Here is a 23,808-nt window from a genome sequence, read left to right as displayed (position 1 = left end):
AGTGGTGTACACATGAGAAGTGGAACGAAAATCATACATGATTCCAAATTTTTTTACAAATAAATAACTGCAAAGTGGTGTGTGCATAATTATTCGGCCCCCTTTCATCTAAGTGCAGTCAGTTGCCCATAGACATTGCCTGAGGAGTGCTAATGACTAAATAGAGTGCACCTGTGTGTAATCTAATGTTAGTACAAATACAGCTGCTCTGTGAGGGCCTCAGAGGTTGTCTAAGAGAACATTGGGAGCAACAACACCATAAAGTCCAAAGAACACACAAGACAGGTCAGGGATCAAGTTATTGAGAAATTTAAAGCAGGCAAAAGGTCCGTACACACGCCGGACTGGAGGCAACGACGGGTCCGTCGTTGCCTCCCGCTGGGTGGGCGTGCCAACGACAGTCCGGCGTGTGTATGCACTGTCGGCGGACTGATACGGCTGTTTCTGAGCGATCCGCCGGGCGGATCGCTCAGAAACAGCCGTATCAGTCCGCCGACAGTGCGTACACACGCCGGACTGTCGTTGGCACGCCCACCCAGCGGGAGGCAACGACGGACCTGTCGCTGCCTCCAGTCCGGCGTGTGTACGGACCTTTAGGCTACAAAAAGATTTCCAAAGCCTTGAACATCCCACAGAGCATTGTTCAAGCGATCATTCAGAAATGGAAGGAGTATGGCACAACTGTAAACCTACCAAGACAAGGCCATCCACCTAAACTCACAGGCCAAACAAGGAGAGCGCTGATCAGAAATGCAGTCAAGAGGCCCATGGTGACTCTGGACGAACTGCAGAAGTCTACAGCTCAGGTGGGAGACTCTGTCCATAGGACAACTATTAGTCATGCACTGCACAAAGTTGGCCTTTATGGAAGAGTGGCAAGAAGAAAGGCATTGTTAACAGAAAGCATAAGAAGTCCCGTTTGCAGTTTGCCACAAGCCATGTGGGGGACACAGCAGGTCAGATGAGACCAAAATTGAACGTTTTGGCCAAAATGCAAAACGCTATGTATGGCAGAAAACTAACACTGCACATCACTCTGAAGTCTGAACACACCATCCCCACTATCAAATATGGTGGTGGCAGCATCATGCTTGGGGGGTGCATCTCCTCAGCAGGGACAGGAAAGCTGGTCAGAGTTGATGGGAAGATGGATGGAGCCAAATACAGGGCAAACTTGGAAGAAAACCTCTTGGAGACTGCAAAAGACTTGCGATTGGGGCGGATGATCACCTTCCAGCAGGGCAATGACCCTAAACATAAAGCCAGGGCAACAATGGAATGGTTTGAAACAAAACATATCTATGTGTTAGAATGGCCCAGTCAAAGTCCAGATCTAAATCCAATCGAGAATCTGTGGCAAGATCTGAAAACTGCTGTTCACAAACGCTGTCCATCTAATCTGACTGAGCTGGAGCTGTTTTGCAAAGAAGAATGGGCAAGGATTTCAGTCTCTAGATGTGCAAAGCTGGTAGAGACATACCCTAAAAGACTGGCAGCTGTAATTGCAGCAAAAAGTGGTTCTACAGGGGGCTGAATAATTACGCACACCCCACTTTGCAGTTATTTATTTGTAAAAAATGTTTGGAATGATGTATGATTTTCGATCCACTTCTCACGTGTACACCACTTTGTATTGGTCTTTCACGTGGAATTCCAATAAAATTGATGCATGTTTGTGGCAGTAATGTGACAAAATGTGGAAAACGTCAAGGGGGCCGAATACTTTTGCAACCCACTGTATACTCACAAACCAGGGTTACCTCCAAGTAACCACTGTACAGGCAGGTGAGGAGATTAGCCTGTCCTCACTCAGGATTAGAAATCGCTCTCTGTAGACAGGGGATAGAAAGGGGTATCCCCCGCCACCAGGGGTGGATATCAATTATAACGTAATGAAGAACAGAGGCGCCAACAGGATAAAATCAATTCTTAAAACTTTTAAAAGTGCTTAGGAGGCAGTGGTGGACTCACCCCCCGCAAGCAGACACAAAAACTGTGTATTCAAAACAATCAAATTTAGTGGTACACTCCAGGGGTTTTTGCAATGCGTTTCGCAGGTATATTCCCGCTTACTCAGGCAATAAAAAATAGGAGTACACACAGTACAGTCTCAAGGTCATGATAAGCACCTCAGAAAACAGGAATGTATTCAAACAAGTGGGGGGGGGGGGGTAATAGCTCAGAGAAGCTCTTTTGCATAGATAACAATTGACGTGTTTTAACTCTGTATTGGAAAACAATATGAGACTCTTTTCTTTGCTGCCAATGTTCTATTTCTTAGCTGTACCACACATACAATTTATTATCTCTCAACTTTATTTTTGCTTCAGGTGTGCTTGAAGACGATATCTCACCACGTAGGGGTTACAAAGCCGTCCGATACAGAAAATGCTGGAATGTTGAATTGGGAAGATAAATGAGCGCAGTGATACCATTCTGAGAACAGCGGGCCTTTGTGACATTCCTGTGACATCACCGCTGCTTCCTCTCCTTTCAGCACAGTAATAGTGGTGGAAGTACAGTGATAGGGCCCTGCCACTGAGAAATATGACTTCCTGCTCCTGGGAAGCAAGTCGTCTCCTCCGGCCGGCCAGCAGACAATGACGGCGGAAGGAAGGGTCCTGCGCTCGGCTCAACCGGTTTTCTTGTTCGGATCGAGGCTGGACATCGACGCCACGGCAGGATAAAGATCCTATCTGGAATGTTTACATCCAACAGGAAAAGGCAAATGAGGGGTATAAATAGCAAATAGGCAATAATGGGGCCTAGAGGCGGGGGATTTCCGCTGCGATACTTATGAGGATCTGTGCGCCAACACAAGATGCCTGTAGTCACTGAGCGCTCTCATAAGGTGGTCACACACCATACAATACAAATATTACATTCGATAAAAACGATCGGTTGAACAGAAACATTGAAAGTTTTTTTTTTCTAATTACAGTGAGAATACTAATTAAATTTCTTGTATTAATCAATATAAATCAATTGGGAATAACTGTTTTTGTCTGATTGTGATACGAGTCTTTGGAAAAGGAAGAATGATCAAGCGGAGAGTTGGATTTTAAAGGATGCCTGTAATGATCCGCTCAGCTGTCTGCACAGGCAGACAGCTGTTTGACCATTCTTTAAGTCTGAGGGCTGCAGGTCTCTGGAAAATAGACCTGTCTTTACTTTGCAAGTTTCAGACTTGCTCTGTCACTGAGGAATTTGCATACACTTGTCATGCAAATTGCCTAGCCGCCTCCTTTGAAGGCTTGCAGTATAAATACCATGTTCTCCCAGGATCCTTTGCTGGTCATGATGGTTTGTTACTGCTAAAACACTCCTGGAGTGTCAGCCTTGCTATTGTTTGCTAAAGATTATCTTAGAGTATTCCTGGGGACTGCACTAGGCATTCCTTCTAGTGCAGTCAGGTTGTATTATTTGTATTGCCTTGTTCTCCCTCTCTGTCTCAATTGCCTTGTCGCCAGCGAATCGTCCTGTCTGTCTGGGAGTGTAGGCCAGAGCTGCAGTTGCTACTAGCTACTCCATCTGTCTGGACTGCATTCGCCCTAGTGGTAGTGGCAGTGCTTCCTTCTGTGTACTGTCTTAGGGGTGCTAGCCAGAGCTGCGGTTGCTACTGGTTATTCCTGTCTGTCTTGCTGTGTGGATCGCACTTGCTCTGGTGGAAAAGAGCAGTGGATCCTGCTAGTTCTGTTTCTGTACTTGGATCACACTTGCTCTGGTGGAAAAGAGCAGTGAATCCTGCTAGTTCTGTTTCTGTACTTGGATCACACTTGCTCTGGTGGAAAAGAGCAGTGGATCCTGCTAGCTCTGTTTCTGCACTTGGATCACACTTGCTCTGGTGGAAAAGAGCAGTGGATCCGGCTAGCTCTGTTTCTGCACTTGGATCACACTTGCTCTGGTGGAAAAGAGCAGTGGATCCTGCTAGCTCTGTTTCTCTACTTGGTTCACACTTGCTCTGGCGGAAAGAGCAGTGGATCCTTCCTGTCCCTGAACCCGGATCGCAACCGCTCTGGCGGAAGAGCGGTGGATCTTATCTGACCTATTCCTGTTTTCCGTTCGTCTGTCTGTCTGGAGCAAACGCTTTCGGTTGCCTGAGGTAAGGCAGCCGTTTAGTAAGCGTTCCTGTTATTTGTTCATTTGTGTTCATTCGTTAGGGTGGCGTGCTTGTCTCTGTTGCACTTATCATGCGGAGACCGCGCCGTAAACGCGTTTGTCGCTGTTGCGCCTAACGCGCGGTGACCGCGTTTAGGTATTGCATTTGTTATTTTCATTAACATTCTCATTGTATATGCTGTGGTTTGATCCCATCAATCTGATTGGTTAGGAAATTTTTGTCGATTAGTGGTCTGAAACGATCATTTACGATCTTTCATACGAAAAACCGTTCGTAATCAATCACTCAGCAAATTGTATCATTAGTGGCCATCTTAAGATAGATTGTCAGTTTATGGATTTATAGACCCAAGCAATACTTATTTCCAGAGTTTTTAATCATATTTTTTTAATTGAGGCCGGGTGCACACATGGCAGAAACGCTTGCATATCGGGAAACGCTGCGTTTTCTGCAGCAATGTTAGTCTATGGGACGCAGAAGTTCCAGCATTGCACTTGCGACTTACAGTAAGTGTTCTGCAGACACTTGTAGTGTTGCATGATATGCAGGCTGGCTGCCAAAACGCACATAATGAAGGTCCTTGGTAACACATTTGCAATGCGTTTTTTGATGTGTTTTAAATTTAAAGTTAAAGATGTGACGTATTTCCGCTTCCTGTTGTCTTCCCACTGATTTCCATATATGTAAATGTAAAAACGCATACAAAACGCATATGCACACAAAACGCTTGAAAAACGCATCTGCGAGAAAAAAATGCAAAGAAATGCAATACACTAAGGGCCCGTTTCCACTTAAAAATTCCCATGCGGATGCAAATTCCCATGCGGATGCAAATTCCCATGCGGATGCAAATTTCGCATGCGGTTGTATGCGAATTTTCATGCGAATTCTCATGGATGACGATGTATGCGAATTTAACCATGGCAGTGCCTGTGTGCTTTTCCATTGATTCCATGCAAATTCGCATACCAAAACCACATGCGAATCCCCTATTAAATTGTATGTGAATCGCATAGCGGTGTGCTAATTCTGAGGGCTCTGCCGTGCAGTTTTTTTCTGCACAGAAAACCACTCAGAAATCCTGACAAGTGGAAACAGTCCCATCCACTTGTACTGTCTATGCGAATCTGCATGCAGGAAACGCACGCAGATTCGCTCTAGTGGAAATGGGCCCTTAAAGAAACACACCTGCGGAAAACGCCCGATTTTCACACTATATCATATGTGAACCTAGCTATGTCATATGTGAACACGTGTGTGAAACATTGGTCTGTTTTTCAGATGTTCTATAAATCAGACTAAAGTCATTGTAATTTTCCAATTGAATTTTTTTTTTTTTTAATAAAAAAACGGTAAAGCTACCATATTTGTTTCCTTTTAAAAGATACCAGTTGCCTACTGCAGTTGGCTGCAGTAGTGTCTGAATCAAGCATGTGGATAATCTTGTCAGAAGCATCTGATCTGCATGCTTGATCACAGTGTATGGCTACAACTATTAGAGGCAGAGGATCTGCAAGACGGCCAGGCAACTGTTATTGTTTAAAATGAAATAAATATGGCAGCCATGAGCTTACTCTCTCTTCAGATTCCCTTTAACGGGAACCCGAGGTGAGAGGGATATGGAGGCTGACATGTTTATTTCCTTTTAAAGGATACCACAACTGACATGTGGCATAATGAGATAGACATGTGTATGTACAGTACCTAGCACACAAATAACTATGCGGTGTTCCTTTTTTTTTTTCTCTGCCTGAAAGAGGTAAATATCAGGTATGTAAGTGGCTGACTCAGTCCTGACTCAGACAGGAAGTGACTACAGTGTGACCTTCACTGATAAGAAATTCCAACTATAAAATACTTTCCTAGCAGAAAATGGCTTCTGAGAGCAAGAAAGAGATAAAAAAGGGGGATTTTCTTATCAGTGAGGGTCACACTGTAGTCACTCCCTGTCTGAGTCAGGACTGAGTCAGCCACTTACATACCTGATATTTACCTCTTTCAGGCAGAGAAAGAAAAAAAGGAACACCGCATAGTTATTTGTGTGCTAGGCACTGTACATACACATGTCTATCTCATTATGTCACATGTCAGTTGTGGTATCCTTTAAACAATATACATTGCCTGGCTGTCCTGCTGATGCTGATGACAAGCATGCAAATCAGATCAGGTCTATGACAAATCTGACAAGATTCGCTGTATGCTCGTTTCAGGTGTGTGATTTAGACCCTATTGACCAGAAAGATCAGCAGGACTGCCAGGCAACTGGTACTGTTTAAAAGTAAATAAATATGGCAGCTTCCATGGTCTCACAGCTCGGGTACCTTTTAAGTAAACAGCTATAGAGCCAGCAACTTTCTTTATGCTCCCTATGCATGTGGAATAGGGTCCCAACCATTTCACGTGCAACCTCCCCTTTCTTGTGTAGCATCCATGTACAGCAGCCCCCTCCCATTCGATGTACAGCCCCCTCTTCCATGTGTAACATCCATGTACAGCAGCCCGCTCCCATTCCATGTGCAGCCCCCTCTTCCATGTGTAACATCCATGTACAGCAGCCCCTCCCTTCCATGTGCAGCCCCCTCTTCCATGTGTAACATCCATGTACAGCGGCCCTCCCATTCCATGTACAGCTCCCTCTTCCATGTGTATCCTTCATGTAGATTAGTCCCTCCCATTCGATGTACAGCCCCCTCTTCCATGTGTAACATCCATGTACAGCAGCCCTACTCCCATTCCATGTGCTGCCCCTCTTCCATGTGTAACATCCATGTACAGCAGCCCTACTCCCATTCCATGTGCTGCCCCTCTTCCATGTGTAACATCCATGTGCAGCAGTCCCCTCCCATTCCATGTACAGCCCCCTCTTCCATGTGTAACATCCATGTACAGCAGCCCCCTCCCATTCCATGTGCAGCCCCCTCTTCCATGTGTAACATCCATGTACAGCAGCCCCCTCCCATTCAATGTACAGCCCCTCTTTCATGTGTAACATCCATGCACAGAAGCCCCCCTCCCATTCCATTTACAGCCCCCTCTTCCATGTGTAACATCCATGTACAGCAGCCCTCCCTCCATTCCATGTGCAGCCCCCTCTTCCATGTGTAACATCCATGTACAGCAGCCCTCCCTCCATTCCATGTGCAGCACCCTCTTTCCATGTGTAACTTTAACTTTTTTTTTTTTTTTTCTCCTCGCTTCAAAGTTGCTAAAATCTTCAAGCTGATCAGTGTGAAGCCTGGTACACACCTTCAATTTTGATTGGTCAATCAATAATCAATGTTACCACTTCAATGTAGTACGAGAGTCTACCTACACAATCTGCTCATAGTATTCAATATCTGTTGACCCTTATACTACATGCAGGTGGTAAAATTGGTCAGTGATTGGCCAATCAAAATTGAAAATGTGTACCAGGCTTCAGTGATAATGCAGAGTTTGGACGATTCAAAGGAAAATCCAGAAACCAACTGAATTATTTTCCGATGATTTGGGTGGACATCTGCTCTCCATGTCTGAAGCAGAAAGGCCTCTGCACATTATAGCTTCAATGTTCTAAATTGCTTAAAGTGGACCTGAACTCAGAACTTCCTCTCTGCTTTAAAAGATAAGCAACAGCATAATAACCTTTAAAGAAAAAAAACATTTCTTTGTTACAGCTGATACAAATCCTGCAATCAATCTGCAGTGTGTCTACTTCCTGCTGTCATGGAAGCAGAAATATTGTTAACATCCTCTGTTTACCAATTAGCTGCTCTGCCGTGCAGTCAGGGGACACAGCTGAGGGATCAATTTACAACTTGTGATTATACACAGATGAGGGGGAATTAGACAGGCTAAACTCTCTAAATACATACAGGGTGCATTTCTCTAGGTTTTTTTTCCTGTCCTGTGCAAGAGTTCAGGTCCACTTTAATAGGGGCGAAAAAGAAATCTCTTGCAGTAACTGTGAAGTAATGGTGATGCCGACAAGCTAACATGAAATAGAGAAATGACTTGGAAAGCGTCAAGACTGCATAAAAACACAGCAATACACAATACTCTATATCATTTTATTGGCTTAAACGCTGATATCTCTCTTGGTACAGCAGGCACGTTGGCGTCAGTGTTTGGCAACGGAAAAAAATGAAGACAGACAGAATTGCACTTAGTAAAGTTACACAGCTCAGGTCAGTATATCAGCTATGGAAGGGTTCTGCAGGTCGGCGTCAGGCCATTACCATTTCCTGTGACGGAGAATGATGACATCAGACGCTTATTAAAGGGAACCTGGGCAGTAAAAGAAAATGAAACTGATACTTGGGGCTTTCTCCAGCCCACCATAGGTCGCGAGGTCCCCCGGCGTCCTCTCCTGGTCCCGCTGGTGGCTCAGTTACTGGCGACTTTCGGGTTGAAGATCGGTTCTTCCTGAATGAGGGCGCTCCACGTCATCACGCTGGCCGCTACACATCATCGCACTGGTGTGAGGTTCCTGCGCATGCGCGGTTCACAGTGCGCAGGACTGTCACGCTGACGCGTAGCAGCGGGCGTGATGGCGTGGAGCGCCCCCGTTCAGGAAGAACTGGCCGACTTTCAACCCGAAAGTCGGGGGTAACGGAACCGCCAGCGGGACCGGGAGAGGAGCCAGGAGGACGCCCGGGGACCTTGCGGCCTGTAGTGGGCGGGAGGAAGTCCCAGGTAAGTACTAGTTTCTTTTATTTTTATTTTCAGGGTCCCTTTAAGGTGTCACCAGCCACCGTAGAAAAAGAAGTTATTTATTAAACTAGACTCCACACAAAAATTCAAATATCTTCTGTTATGATTGAGCTGAACTTTTAACAGAAGTTGAAGTCCCACGGGTTCAGGCAAATCTTTAGCAGTAAGATTTATCAGTTATACCTCCAACAATATGTTTTGTACTTAACAAAATTAGTTGCACATGTTTAACCCCACCCCCCTTCCAGATAGACTCATCCTATTCAAATGACTGGGGTGGGAACAGAGAGAATGATTATTTGTATTACAGCTGTATTGCCTGGTACACTCCATGCAATTTCCTGTCAGATCGATGGGTCGAATGGAACGGAAACCTGAACGGATCTGTCAGAAATTATCGATTTGACCCATCTGATGGGAAATTGCATGGTGTATAGGAAGCATAAGAACGACTATTATCTTTAAAGTGAACCCGAGGTGAGAGTGATATGGAGGCTGCCATATTGGTTTCCTTATAAACAATACCTGTTGCCTGGCAGCCCTGCTGATCTATTTGGCTGCAGTAGTGTCTGAATAAAACCAGAAACAAGCATGAAGCTAATCTTGTCAGATCTGACAATGTCAGAAACACCTGATCTGCTGCATGCTTGTTCAGGGTCTATGGCTAAAAGTATTAGAGGCAGAGAATCAGCAGGGCAACTGGTATTGCTTAAAAGTAAATCAATATGGCAACCTCCATGTAACTCTCACCTCGGGTTCAGTTTAAAAGAAACAGCCCTCTACATGGTTGACTCAGCAGGGGATGCAAATTAAACCGTGTATGAAAGCTGGTTTAAACTCCGCCCATTATACACAGCATTTCAAGAACAGAAATGCAGTTTTCAGAAATTCTTCAAAGTGCATTACAAAAGTCAGGAAGAAAACCATTTGGAACAATAGGAAGGAATTGTAACAATAAATGAAACCAGGGAAATATTTAAAAGGAACTCTGTAGTGGATCCAAGAAGATAAATCCACCACTAAATCCTGAAAGTGGAGCAATGACTAACAAAGTATGGTTTTTAATTCTTATCCAGCAAAAGTTTTCTTCTTCTGAATCCAGCCATCTGAAAAGTAAAGTATGTTGAAATCGGATCATAGCATGTTAGGATCCGCAGCTCTGCCCATTTTCTCTCCTAACTCCACCCTCACCCCTACCCTCTCATGAGTCATGCTGTCCGCTCTCCTGTGTACACTGCACAGGCTGGCTCGGAGCACACAAAGCAGCTGTCACCAGAGCAGACAGCATGACATCATCAGAAGGGAGGGGTCAAGCTTCAAAACCATTTTCAGTTGGTTAGATGAGAAAAACGAATACAGGGTAAAAAGCAGCAACAATGCTTTTAGTACAGACTTTTTTTTTGAGGATATAGTGGTGGACTCATATACTTGGGTCCCCTTCGGCGTTCATTGGGGAACTCCAGATTGTGTTAAATGGAAGTACGCATACTTCTGTCAGATATAACAAAATGTCACCAATTGTTACTCCTGCTAATGACATTCTTTGAAATATCATCAAAAATAAGTTTCAGCTAACACTATGCATGTGAATGTAGTAAGTTAGGCTGCTGTCAGAGATTTTTTTTCACATCCCCTGCTGCATCAACATAAAGCAGTTTCTAGGAGGCATTAAATTGTGTATAAAGACAACATACCTTTTACTTAAAGGGCAGCTGAAGTGAGAGGGATATGGAGGCTGCCATATTTAATTCCTCTTATACAATACCTGTCAGCCCTGCTGATCTATTTGGCTGCAGTAGTGTCTGATTAACACCAGAAACAAGCATGCAGCTAATCTTGTCAGATTTGACAGTAATGTCAGGAACACCTGATCTGCTGCAGGCTTGTTCAGAGGCTATGGCTAAAAGTATTAGAAGCAGAGGATCAGTAGGACAGCCAGGCAACTGGTATTGCTTAAAAGGAAATAAATATGGCAGCCTCCATATCCCTCTCGCTTTAGTTGACCTTTAAATTTCCTGAATGTCTGCAGCTTGAAAAATGGACCAATGAAATGCAGTAGCAGTTGAAGAGCTTTTGATTTCAAGGGAGTGTTCTACCAGAAGGAGGACATCTGACTCCAGCCTAGGCCTGCGGAGACTCACTTGAGTACAGAAGAGGCAACACATACAGGTGGTGAGATATATCTCTACTAGTTAGTGTTTGAATTCGGAACACCCGAATTCTGCTGAACATCACACTTTAGAACCATTGCAGTACCGAACAAGCGGACAGAGGGCAGTTCACTTATGTGTGCGTCACATGACTCCAATGCTTACTCTTTCCAGCATGGGAAGGAGGAAGTCGAATCAGAAAAAATGGGTGCAGGAGCCCTTACCAGATAAAGGGCGTAGCCATATGCATTATAGAAGCCGCAATTTGCAGCAAAGGGAAATTTGGGCAAACGGCGGCACCCCCTATCGGGCGCCAAAAAGTACCTTCTTTGCTACAAATTGCAGCTCTGCCACGGGGTTGTTTAAGATTTAGGAACTGGGGGGAGGTTAGGATTAGGCGCCACTGGAGGGAGGCTAGGCATCAGTAGTGGAGGGATCTGTGTGAGATTAGTTAGATTTAGCCTTAGTAAAGTATTGGTAAAGATTACCATTATTTTACTATCGGAATCCAGTGGTATAATATCAATAATTTTAGCCATATTCTACTAATTGGCAATCCCCTGCACCCTTTTTTCTAGGCACCTTTTTTCCATGCATGCAGAGGAAGCATTGGAGTCACGTGAAACACGCCATGAAGCGCAAGTAAGTAAACTGCCCCCAATCATGTCAGCTTGTTCGGTACCGAAATGGTGCTGAAGTGTAACGTTAAAGTGGATCCGAGATAAACTTTTACTCATTGCATAATTGTGTTCCTTTCATATAGTTTATAGGGCATTCCTCAAGCCCAATACTTTGTTTTGTTTTAATACTCTTAATTCCCTATAAACTAAACAAGCCTCGACCACAGCTTTTTAGAGTGCCTTGGCACTGTAGCAAGGGCTTATGGGAGCTCAGTATGGGCAGGAGGAGGTTACTAGCCTGAGATTTCAGAGACAGAGGGGAGTAGGGAAAAGGAGAGGGGACTGAATTTGTCACATTACACACAGGCAAGCGGATAGCATCTCCAGCCCTCAGCCTGTGACGAACAGAACATGGCCGCCCTCGTATCACAGGAATAAATAATTATAAACTATTGAAGCTGTTTGCAGCTAGATTTGCTGTGTAAACTATCTAAACTTTAGATAAGATATATAGACAAGTTACTTGTTATAGTTAGTTTTTCATCTCGGATCCGCTTTAAGCAGGATTCGGGTGTTCTAAATTCAATATGCCGAATTTGGACAACAACACTAATTTCTAGTATGTAGTCTAACTTTCCATGTCACCAGATGTACTTAATTTGGAGATTTTGAACCAGAAGGAAGTGAAAGATGCACTCTACAGCAAGCACCTATTGTTCACAGAAAAGGTGGGCTAACTAGACAGTTCTAGATCTTCACAGCCAGCAGATCTACCAAAAATGTAATGGGCATATTCTGCAATCAAAGCTGACAGATTTTTGCTTGTTCATCAAACCACCAGGATGGTAGAAATGGTTATACGAGGTATAAAATGTATATGATCATCTATGACAAGTGGGGCAACCAGCGCTAGCACTGAACTAGATCTGTCAGATTGATCTACTAGAGAGGAGGCCACCTGCAGCCAAGAATGGTCACAGAACCTCATCTAACAGCACATGACCACCAGGACCAAATGTTCCAAATTGACTGGATTTGGCAGGTCTACCAACCCAACGCTTACATGTGGCGGCTTCTTGAGTGCGAAAAAAGTTTACCGTTGGTAACTGAACCTTTTCCATCTCCTACATAGAGAGGGGTTAGCTGTACCAGTTGGACTATACCAGTGTGTGTAAGGCCAACTTGAAAATAGCATTAACCAGATCGTTGGTCCCTCATTTTATATACACAGTCATAAAGAATGTTACAACAATAATAATAAAAATAAGTTAGTGAATTTACACAGGGCAGTGAAGACACAAAGTCCCATCTCTCACCATAATCTGAGAAATAATTTTCCATAATCCATCTGTCAAGACGTGCTAGAGTTATGTGACGCCAACGGCTCCAGTTCATGATGTTCATGGTCTGCCTCTGGCTTTATGCCTCGAGCGTCCAACTGGTATTTGTTAACGTGATTTATTTTGTTCTGTCCTCGCTCTGAACTGCTTGACGATAAGGCTTGAGAAAAGGCTTTAAACTGTAATTTTTTTGGCAAAGGTATTTGGCCACAGGTTCCCTGTGGGCCTAGGCAGCGGCACATACATTGAAAGAAAAAGGTTGCAAAAGCCCAGCTAATGCACATGATGAGCATCATGAAGGTGCCCAGTTGGGTGTAGGCCAGAACAGTTGAAGGCATCATCATTGCTCCAGCCACAAAAGTGGTCAATGCGGCCATGGCTATGGCAGAACCCATACGGCTTAGTGAAAAGACCACCTTTCCTTCTCGGTCTGGATCTGGAGCAAGACGATAAGCAACGCCATAATGTACGGCAAAATCCACAGACAACCCAACAGCAACAGAGATGGTGACAGATTCCAAGACGTTTAGTTCCCACCCCAGTAGGACAAGAGACCCAACGGTGACAAATATGGTTCCTGCAATGGAAATTATAGCATAAAGACTGATTATTATATTCCACGTTGTAAGAAGCATGACAGTAAACGCTACAGCAACAGACAATCCCATGGCAATCAATGTTCCATCAGAAAGGCTGTCTTGTAGATCATAAAACTCGAGGTTGCTAACAAACCAGCCATTGCCGAGACCAACTGGAGCGGTCCTAAGTTCTTGTGAAATCCAAGCATCCACCTCTTTGTAGAAATGGTGCATCTTTTCGTAAGCAAATGTGAAAAGGTAAGTACTTTTAAATTCTAAAACAACGGCTCTGATGGTATCGTTGATATCAAACCTCGGACCTGGAGTCTTGCTGTCTAAGTGGTAACCGGTGCTTCTTTCCAGTTCCATAATGGCCCGCTTAATACAGAGCTCAAAGACTTCTTGCTTATAAGGAAAGCCAGACTGACTACAACATGGGTAGAGAGCAGGTTCATCACAATCTTGATTTTCCATCCACTGTTTGAAGGTCTCTATGAAACAACTCGTAAAGTCCTGTTCATCAGTTTGGTAAAAGAAGGTTTGGTTTTTCAACTTTTGGCAAAAGTTCAAGAGCCACTTTTGTGAGGCAGGGCTGGCAATGTTAAAGCTACTGTCCAGTTTGAGCTTACCTTTGCTTTTTGGATTGAGGGGATCTCCGTTGTCTTCGGCAGAAATCCCCCAGACAATTGTGATGGGCATATGCAGCTCTTCACCATGGTGCACCCTCTCGAACATAAAAATCTTCTTGTACTCTGCATCATATCGTTCAAAGGGATGAGAGGACCTGAACACCTGGAACTCTGACAGCTCCAACGATGGGAGCTTCATCTTTGGATTAACACAGACGATATAGGCTCCGCCAATGGTCAACATGAGGAAACAAAACACCCAAACAAATCTGAACTTAATAACGATACATGGCAAAACTTTCTCAAAAAAGATCCTTGAGGCTTCCGAGACTGAGAAAAAAAGTTTCTTTAAGGTCTGGCACATTTTGTTCCAACAGCTCTTCTTGTTGTAGGGTCTCTGCTGAGAATCGTTGAAGCAAGTGAAGATGTTGAGAAGGTAGCGTTCATGAAGTACGACGACGGCAGGGAGCCATGTGACCATGAGAAGGTAGTTCACTATTATGGCAGTGCCAGCGTAGACGCCAAAGCATCTGATAGCGGTTATATTACTGACATAGTTAGCGTAAAAAGCCGCAGCGGTGGTGAAACTGGTGACAAACATAGAAAGGGCGGCATGTTGTAAGGTGATGTTGACCGTCTCTGAGGTCTCCGCATGGGGTTTGTCAAACTTTGTGTAATTCCAAACATCACACAAGACGAAAGCATCATCAGCCCCAATTCCTACAAGAATTATCAAAGCGGTGAGGTTCATAAAGGGGAAAAACTCAAAATTAAATACTACGCGATAGAGGAAATAAGACACAATGAGGGAGCTTATAATGGCAAACATGGTCATCAGCGTGATGAACATTGATCTTGTGTAAACACACATGACCAAAAGGACGATGACAATGGCAATGGCCGGATACACAGTATCCATTAAGAGATAGTCTTGAAACAAGCTATGTTTGATACCAAACTCAATCCCAGTGATGGTCGTCACGCCATCAGAACAGTTCCAGTTCTCAAAATTGTCCAAATAAATGTCCATCATAGATTCGCCTTTCTCTGTTGGGGAGAAAAGCATACTGTGACGTAAAACGGGAGAGGTGGCATCCACATTCTTTGGGCTGAAAAAGTCCTTATCTACCAAGTAGTGGAGAATCTGGTAGACGGCATTGTACTTGGTACATTTACGAGGCACATTTGTACACTTTAGCTGGTCCTTCCGCTTGGCCACCATATCCCAACAATCTGGTCCCAAGGTTCCGTTGTAGTAGAATTTGGCACATGACCGGATTAGCTTTAATGTGTGAGACACATCTCGCTCTACAATCTTCTGGCAGGACGATCTGTTGTAAAGGATGGCAATGTAGTTTCCCAACGTCCAACTAGGGCAACAAGAATCTGCTGTGGTCCGCTGGCAAAGGTCGGCAAACTGAGGGTGGGAGCGGATCTGCAGAATACAACAGATAAACTGATTACAACTCTAGTATTTTTAGATGTACTTGCAAAAGAGGTCAGTTTAAAACACCATTGATGGAGGAGAGGGATGGGAAAGGAGGAAGAGGGGATCAGTGATGGAGGAGTGGGATAGGAAAGGAGGTAGTGGAGATCAGTGATGGAGGAGAGGGGTGGGAAAGGAGAAAGTGGACATCAGTGATGAAGGAGTGGGAGGAAGTGGAGATCAGTGATGGAGGAGAGGGATGGGAAAGGAGGAAGTGGAGATCAGTGATGGCGGAGAGTGGTGAGAAAGGAGGAAAAGGGAGATCAGTGATGGAGGAGTGGGGTCGGATAGGAGGAAGTAGAGATTAGTGATGGAGGAGTGGGATGGGAAAGGAGAAAGTGGAGATCAGTGATGGAGGAGAGGGATGGGAAAGGAGGAAGAGGGGATCAGTGATGGAGGAGAGGGATGGGAAAGGAGAAAGTGGAGATCAGTGATGGAGGAGAGGGATGGGAAAGGAGGAAGAGGGGATCAGAGATGGAGGAGAGGGATGGGAAAGGAGGAAGAGGGGATCAGTGATGGAGGAGAGGGATGGGAAAGGAGGAAGAGGGGATCAGTGATGGAGGAGAGGGATGGGAAAGGAGGAAGAGGGGATCAGTGATGGAGGAGAGGGATGGGAAAGGAGAAAGTGGAGATCAGTGATGGAGAAGGGGGCTGGGAAAGGAGGAAGTGGAAATCAGTGATGGTGGAAAGGGGTGAGAAAGTAGTAAAAGGACATCAGTGATGGAGGAGTGGGATAGGAAAGGAGAAAGTGGAGATCAGTGATGGAGAAGGGGGATGAGAAAGGAGGAAATGGAGATCAGTAATGGAGGAGTGGGATGGGTAAGGAGGAAGTGGAGATCAGTGATGGAGGAATGGGATTGGCGGACAGTGATGAAGGAGTGGGATGAGAAACGAGGAAGTGCAGATCAGTGATGGAGGAGTAGGATGGGTAAGGAGGAAGTGGAGATCAGTGATGGAGGAGTAGGATGGGTAAGGAGGAAGTGCAGATCAGTGATGGAGGAGTAGGATGGGTAAGGAGGAAGTGCAGATCAGTGATGGAGGAGTAGGATGGGTAAGGAGGAAGTGGAGATCAGTGATGGAGGAGTAGGATGGGTAAGGAGGAAGTGGAGATCAGTGATGGAGGAGTAGGATGGGTAAGGAGGAAGTGCAGATCAGTGATGGAGGAGTAGGATGGGTAAGGAGAAAGTGGAGATCAGTGATGAAGGAGTAAGATGGGAAAGGAGGAAGTGCAGATGAATGATGGGAGGAGTGGGATGAGAAAGTGGAAGAACAGTGACGGTGGAGTTGAAGTGTAGATCAGCGATGGCTAAACAAGAAACAGCCATTTTAACTGAAAGAGATGTACTTTAGACCTAAAGCAAACCTGAAGTGAAAATAAACTGGATATAAAATTACCAATAGTATTTATTTTACTAATGGTAAATATAACAAATAACTGAGTGTCAAATTTTTATGTTCAGTGTAAGGGCTTAATTTTAAGACTTCATTTTTAATGGTAGCCAATGACAAATTTGCCTTGCTGTAGTAAGAGGGAGTTTTGGTCCTTTTTAGCCCCTTACATACTCCTAGAAGTTCTGGTTCACCATGAGCTTGCTGGCCAAAACTGAAGTAGCAACTTTTTTTTCTCACTCGTATATAGCGGTTTTGGCTTCTATTTACTCTTCAGGAAAAGGACTGAATTCTACAAGCTGTTGGACAAGCTCATTTGCATAGATAACTCTAGTTCCTGTTCTGGAAAACAGAACGGGACTTCAGACAATTCCTTAGTAGGACTAGTACTATAAGTGTGTGCCAATGTTTATCTCATCATGACACTTCAGGTGTGCTTTAAGTTAATGCAATTTAGCAATTCTTTTGTGCTCTACTAAATTACATGAAATAAAATTTTTGTTATCAGGAAACAAAGGAAACAAAAAACCCCACGAAAAAAAAAACAGAAATGCAGTAATTTCCTCTAAGTTTAATAATACATTTTCGCATATAGCCAAACAGATCTCCAACTGGCAGCTTTAAATAGTTGTGCGAAGCCGAAAGTTTTGCTTACTTAAATCATTATGTCTTCCATAAACAGATTACAGCTCCATTTTTACTGCCTTAATGAGGCTGTTTTTACTGCTGGACGTGAACCGTAACCAAAGGGCTCCCACAGTTTGTATTTCATGTTTAATTGTCTGCATGCCCTGCAGTGATTAAGCCGTAGGATCCCAGCGCTGCGGCCATCTGAAACTCATTAGTCTTCCGGCCACAATTACCCCGCACATAAAACCAGGGAGGATTTCCTCACGCTGACACCAATCCCTGTTAATATTCACACTGGCACAAAGGCAGCTCAAATATGGCGGCCAAGAATGTGATATTATAAAAGGGAACAAATATCAGGGCTGCGAGGCACGAACTGTCGTGCAATAAAATAGCAAAGAAAACAAAACAAAAGGCCAAAACAAAACATGTTGATAAAACATATAAGGCTCCCTGCACACTGCAAATCCATTTTCTGATTCCGTTTCCGATTTTCACTGAATACATTCAACAGAAAAACGGATCAAAAAACGCAGCATGCAGGAAAGATTAAAAATCTGAATCGGAGGTAAAAACCGATTAAAAAGCGGAATCGGAAATGCATGCAGTGTGCAAGAGGCCTTAAAGCGGAACTGTAGATCTAAAATAAACATTGTTTCACTTACCTGGGGGTTCCCCAAGCCCCCCGCAGCCGTCCTGTCCCGCGCCGCTCCTCAACGAGCCTCCGTTCGCCCGCCGCCAGCTACCTTTGGTTTCGCCGCCGGGCCACTGCGCCAGCGCGGCTCTGGCCACGCGTATCCTTTCTTGCAGAGGGGAATGCGAAGAAAGGATACGCTTGGCTAGAGCTGCGCTGGCATCGACTTACAAGTCGAGGTACAGAACCGGGCGGCGGCGGGGGAACGGAGACTCGTTGAGACAGGGCAGGGCGGCTGCTGGGGGCTTGGGGAAGTCACAGGTAAGTGAAACAATGTGTTTATTTTAGATCTACAGTTCCGCTTTAAAGAAATAACCCATAAATTAAACCCGAACGCAACTTGACAATTCATTAACCCTTTGTAACGCTCTGAGACTAACTGCATAGCGGCCACAAGAAACTCAACCCGTTTAAAATCCAGGATCTGCCCCTATTCCCGAATTTTTGCAAATTAATACCTCTGCCTTTTATTTTGTTTCATTAAAGGATACCCGAAGAGGCATGTGAAATGATGAGATAGACATGTGTATGTACAGTGCCGAGCACACAAATAACTATGCTGTGTTCCTTTTTTTCTTTCTCTGTCTGAAAGAGTTAAATATCAGGTATGTAAGTGCCTGACTCAGTCCTGACTCAGACAGGAAGTGACTACAGTGTGACCCTCACTGATAAGAAATTCCAACTATAAAACACTTTCCTAGCAGAAAATGGCTTCTGAGAGCAAGAAAGCGATAAAAAGGGGAATTTCTTATCAGTGAGGGTTACACTATAGCAGTGTTGGCTAACCTTCTCAAGTCCCATTAGGCATTACTATACTTTGACAGCTCCAAGCATAACTCGAGGAGGCAGAGGCATGATGGGATTTGTAGTTTTGTCACAGCTGGAGTGCCAAGGTTAGCCATCACTTCCTGTCTAAGTCAGGACTGAGTCAGCCACTTACATACCTGATATTTAACTCTTTCAGACAGAGAAAGAAAAAAAGGAACACAGCATAGTTATGTGTGTGCTAGGCACTGTACATACACGTCTTTCTCATCATGTCACATGTCACTTCAGGTATCCTTTAGGGCGCGTTTCCACTTGAGCGGAAACCGACGCGAATCCGCAGAGTTTCCCCGCAGGCGAATAGTGCGGGGAAACTCTGCCATAGGGTGCAATGGTAACGCCGGCCGAATCGCTACCGCTAGTGATTCAGCCGGCTTTTCCATCCGAATCGGCGCGGGAGATGGGATTCGTGTTCTTTCCCCGCAGACCCGGAAGAGCCAGCTCGCGTCTCGCAGACGCGCGCCGCTCTAGATGGAATCGCACCCTTAAAGATAAATTTGCCCTCTTAAAGTGACACTGAAGCGAAAAAACACTTATGATATACTGCATTGTACATGTAGAACGGATAACTAATAGAACATTAGTAGCAAAGAAAAGAGTCTCGTTTTTATTTTCAGGTATATAGTTGGTATTTTTCATAGCATTGTATCAATCTGTAATATTTGCAATTTCAAGCCACACTCTATTTTAAACTATGAAACAGAGCAGAGCTAATGACCCTTCAAACTTCCCTGCAGTAAAAATCTTATCTGTCACTGTTTCTTTGAAGTAAAAGTGCTTCAGAAAACAGCAATGTAATCTAGTCGGAGAGATCAGAGAAAAGAAGCTCTTTTGCACAGATAACAAGTGGAGTTTCTTAAAGAGACGCTGAAGTGTCAGAAAAATCATCTTTTTATTTAAAAAATGTGTTTAACATGCTAGCCCTACCTAAACCGCCGCATTCCCGCGGCTGTAATCTAACTAAATCCCCCTAACTCCCCCTCCCTCGCAAAATCCACAACTTTCTTGGTGGTGGATTTTGCTGCTCTAGGAGGCAGAGCTACTAGCCGCAGCTCTGTCTCCATGTGCGTCAATCCGCGGCGGATCTCCGCCTCTCCCCCGCCCCTCTCAGTGAAGGAAGACAGAGGGGCGGGGGAGAGGCAGCGATCCGGGCTGACAGACGCGCTGAGAGGCAGAGCTGCAGCTCATAGCCCTGCCTCACATGAAAGCGCTCCCCGGATTGCCCCCCGGGGAGTTAGGGGGGGATTTAGATAGATTACAGCGGCGGGAATGCAGCGGTTTAGGTAGGGCTAGCATATTAAACACATTTTTTAAATAAAAAGACAATTATCTTGAGACTTCAGAGTCTCTTTAACTCTTCCAGTACTGGAAACAATATGAGACTCTTTTCATTGCTACTAATGTTTTATTTCTTAGCTGTACTAGTGGCTGGATGGTGTAAGGTTTAAGGGCTCTGCCTCTGACAGAGGAGACCAGGGTTCGAATCTCGGCTCTGCCTGTTCAGTAAGCCAGTAATTCAGTAAGGAGCTCTTTGGGCAAGACTCCCTAACACTGCTACTGCCTACTGAGTGCGCTCTAGTGGCTGCCTCGCAAGCGCTTTGAGTCCGACAGGAGAAAAGCGCTATACAAAAAAAAGTTGTTATTATTATTATTACTACACATAGAATTTATTTTCAGATTCACTTTAACCCTATCCAATCCTATTTCCTGATTAACCAGGCCTCTCCCCCTAACCCCCCTCCCTCCCTTTTTTTATGCATGCGGGAGGGGGATCTGTCATGGGAGATTGGGATTTGTGGCAGCAACCAAAAGGTCTGTACTTCCTGGAAAGGAGGTGTCCCAGCATCAGTGGCGGGGAGGGGACCAGAATGCAGGCTGTAGCTCCACCCCTTACATGCGTGCCAGTGTAATTCCTTTATTACGCAGTACTGCATGGTAATGAAGGGGAAGTGTCAAATGATTGTGGATTTATCAATCATTCATTGAAAGTTAAAACAAAGTATAAAAAGTTTTCTTTTAAAATTAAAGTAATAGTAATACTGGTAGTTAAAATTAAGTTTTCCCTGAAGTGTTAACCCCTACCAAACTAATTAATCCCATAATTTGTATCACCTATACTTGGCATTAAGATCTGCTTGGATGTGATCGCCAGGGCAACAGTTTGGGGACCCAATGCTGTATAGATGCATCGCTGTGTTGTTGCCTAGCAATGCTTCTGTACAGCATTGGGGTCCCCAAACTGTGCAGCCTAGCGACTGCATTTAAACTAGTGATGAAAATTGTAGAATTTTAACCCTAACGAGCCAAATAACGTACTTTGAGGTGTTTTATAACTGTGGCACTTATCATATGAAAATTAGAAAGGGTGAAAAATTCATTTTTTTCTTTTTTAATGCCTATTTTTTTTTAACCTATTAAAATGACAATGAAAATTCTTGGGAAAAAAATATTACCCAAATAAGGCCTAGATTGTCCCATGAAAAAACATATATATATATATATATATATATATATATATATATATATATATATATATATATATATATATATATATATATATATATATATATATTTTTATTTTTTTTTTAACCTCTTTATCAATAGTGACACAGCTTAAGTGTCAAAATGGTCATAAACGTATGGGGTTAAAAACCCCGAAACCTGATGTGGTTAAGAAATGCTCAAATCAGTTAGGCCTTGTTCACATCGCTTTGGCGTTAGGCGTTTTTTGAAGCCATTTTTTTCCATTCCCGTGATTTTTGTGCGTTGGCGTTTTTGGTAAGCGTTTTTCCAATTCCTGAGGTCAGTCAGGAAGTTAAATCTTTGACCCGGAAAATATTATATACAATGTATTTATTCTTAAAAACGTGAACGCAATCACTGCACAAAACGATTTTGTGAGCGTTTCCTATACCTTCCATTGTAGCAAAATCGCCCGAAAATGGTCCATGCAGCGCTTCTCTGAGCGTAAAGCGGACGGATCGCCCCAATCTGAACTAGATAATAGGATTACATGGTGTAAGTGCTTTCAGGGTGATTTTGAAAAATCGCAGGTGCTTTAAAAAAAATAAATCCAAAAACCGTCTCCAGTGTGAATGAGTCCTTACTCTGCAAATAACCCCAACCCTATCACAACATCATAATCTCTGTCCCACCATCACAGTCTGCCCCTGGTGATCATAGAGGATTGTCACTTCCCACTGTGAATTGGCTCTGTAAAGAAATTGTCCAAACTATAGAGACAGGCTGGGATTGTCACACAGCTGGGTCTCTTGCCCTGGGGACACATCCAGGGATGCACAAAAGAGGCTGTAGACTTCCTGCTCCCCCGCTCCGTCTCAGAATGGTTCCTATGACCTGGCAAACACAAGACTGTCCAAACACACAGGACTCGCAGCACCCATTATAGCGCGGCTGTTTGCACAGGGTGACCCGGGTGTTGTCAGGTTTATTCAGAATGTCCAATCTTTATTGAAAGAATGTCAGGAATGTCACAAATATTTGGCGTTGCCGTGCTTACCCTACTGCGATCGATATTGCACATGGACTGGATGGACTGAATATTCCACAGGCTCTCCCCGCTCACAGAGGAGAAGACCACTCGGGAGTAATGGTCATCTAGAGGGAGAGAAAAGATTACAATTTAAAGAGGAACTCCAGTGAAAATAATGTAATAAAAAAACTGCTTCATTTTTACAATAATTATGTATAAATGATTTAGTCAGTGTTTACCCATTGTAAAATCTTTTAAATCCCTGATTTACATTCTGACATTTATTACATGGTGACATTTTTACTGCTGGCAAGTGATGTAGCTGCTGTATGCGGTTTTGGCAGTTGGAAACAGCCATTTTCCACAAGGCAACAGGGTTCACAGACAGGAAACTGCCAGAAGTACCTTGGTACTCAGAGCTTCTTGTGGGAGGGGTTTCACCACAATATCAGTCATGCAGCGCCCCCTGATGGTCTGTTTGTGAAAAGAAATAGACTTCTCATGTAAAAGGGGGTATCAGCTACTGATTGGGATTAAGTTGAATTCTTGGTCGGAGTTTCTCTTTAAAGAGGCCCTGTAGTAACAGCTAGTAGAATGCAGTAAATACAGTAAACTATTCAGGACACCCTCTTTTATGGTAATGATCCTGGTTTCATCATAAGAAACACTTCCTATATCTACTTATTGCTGTATACTTGTATGAAGCGCTGCCCTATCATCCTAGCATCTTAGCCTAGGCTGTTTAGTTGTGCAGAATTCTCCTCCCAGAGCATTCTGGGAGATCAGTAATTATTTTTACTGGCATTGGAACTCTCAGTAAGGGTTCCAGAGCACTCTGCAATCCGTTTGCTGCCTTTGCGTTTTTAAAAACTTATTGACTAGCAATAAAATTCTGATGATCATGAAAAATCTCAGCAATCGTAGGTTTATTTATTTTTTTTTTTTTGTGATCGCAGCAATTGTGCTGCGATTTTAATGCAAGTCAATGAGTGTTTTTTAAAAACGCAAATGCGGCACGAACGATTTGCAATGCACTCTGCAGTGTGTCTCTAAACATACATTCCGCAGAGATCGCCTGGCAGAAAAATGCCACTTCCGTGTAGTATGAGGGTTTACCTCCGCAATCTACTAATAGTATTCAATAGCTGGTGACCCTCATACT

General features: G+C 44.0%; 1 protein-coding gene across 5 annotated transcripts in view; it reads right to left on the bottom strand.

The window, feature by feature from the left end:
• Window positions 1-8,537: 8,537 nt before the first annotated feature.
• The window catches only part of DISP1 (dispatched RND transporter family member 1), a 103,348-nt gene continuing 88,077 nt past the window's right edge, over window positions 8,538-23,808 (bottom strand). For 4 of the 5 annotated variants that reach the window (XM_068232864.1, XM_068232866.1, XM_068232865.1 and 1 more), the window contains 2 exons: window positions 22,674-22,771; window positions 8,539-15,564 (listed from right to left, as the gene is read on the bottom strand). In XM_068232864.1, coding sequence (XP_068088965.1) covers window positions 12,934-15,564; window positions 22,674-22,771 — 2,729 coding nt within the window. In that variant the 3' untranslated portion in view covers window positions 8,539-12,933. Of the gene's footprint in view, window positions 15,565-22,673; window positions 22,772-23,808 lie in introns of all 5 variants that reach the window. The other variant, XM_068232869.1, reaches the window with a different exon arrangement.

Source organism: Hyperolius riggenbachi, chromosome 4 (genome assembly GCF_040937935.1).
Source record: "Hyperolius riggenbachi isolate aHypRig1 chromosome 4, aHypRig1.pri, whole genome shotgun sequence".
Lineage (NCBI taxonomy): Eukaryota > Metazoa > Chordata > Amphibia > Anura > Hyperoliidae > Hyperolius > Hyperolius riggenbachi.
Note: the sequence above shows the minus strand (reverse complement) of the source record. Positions and strands in the feature narration are given on the sequence as shown.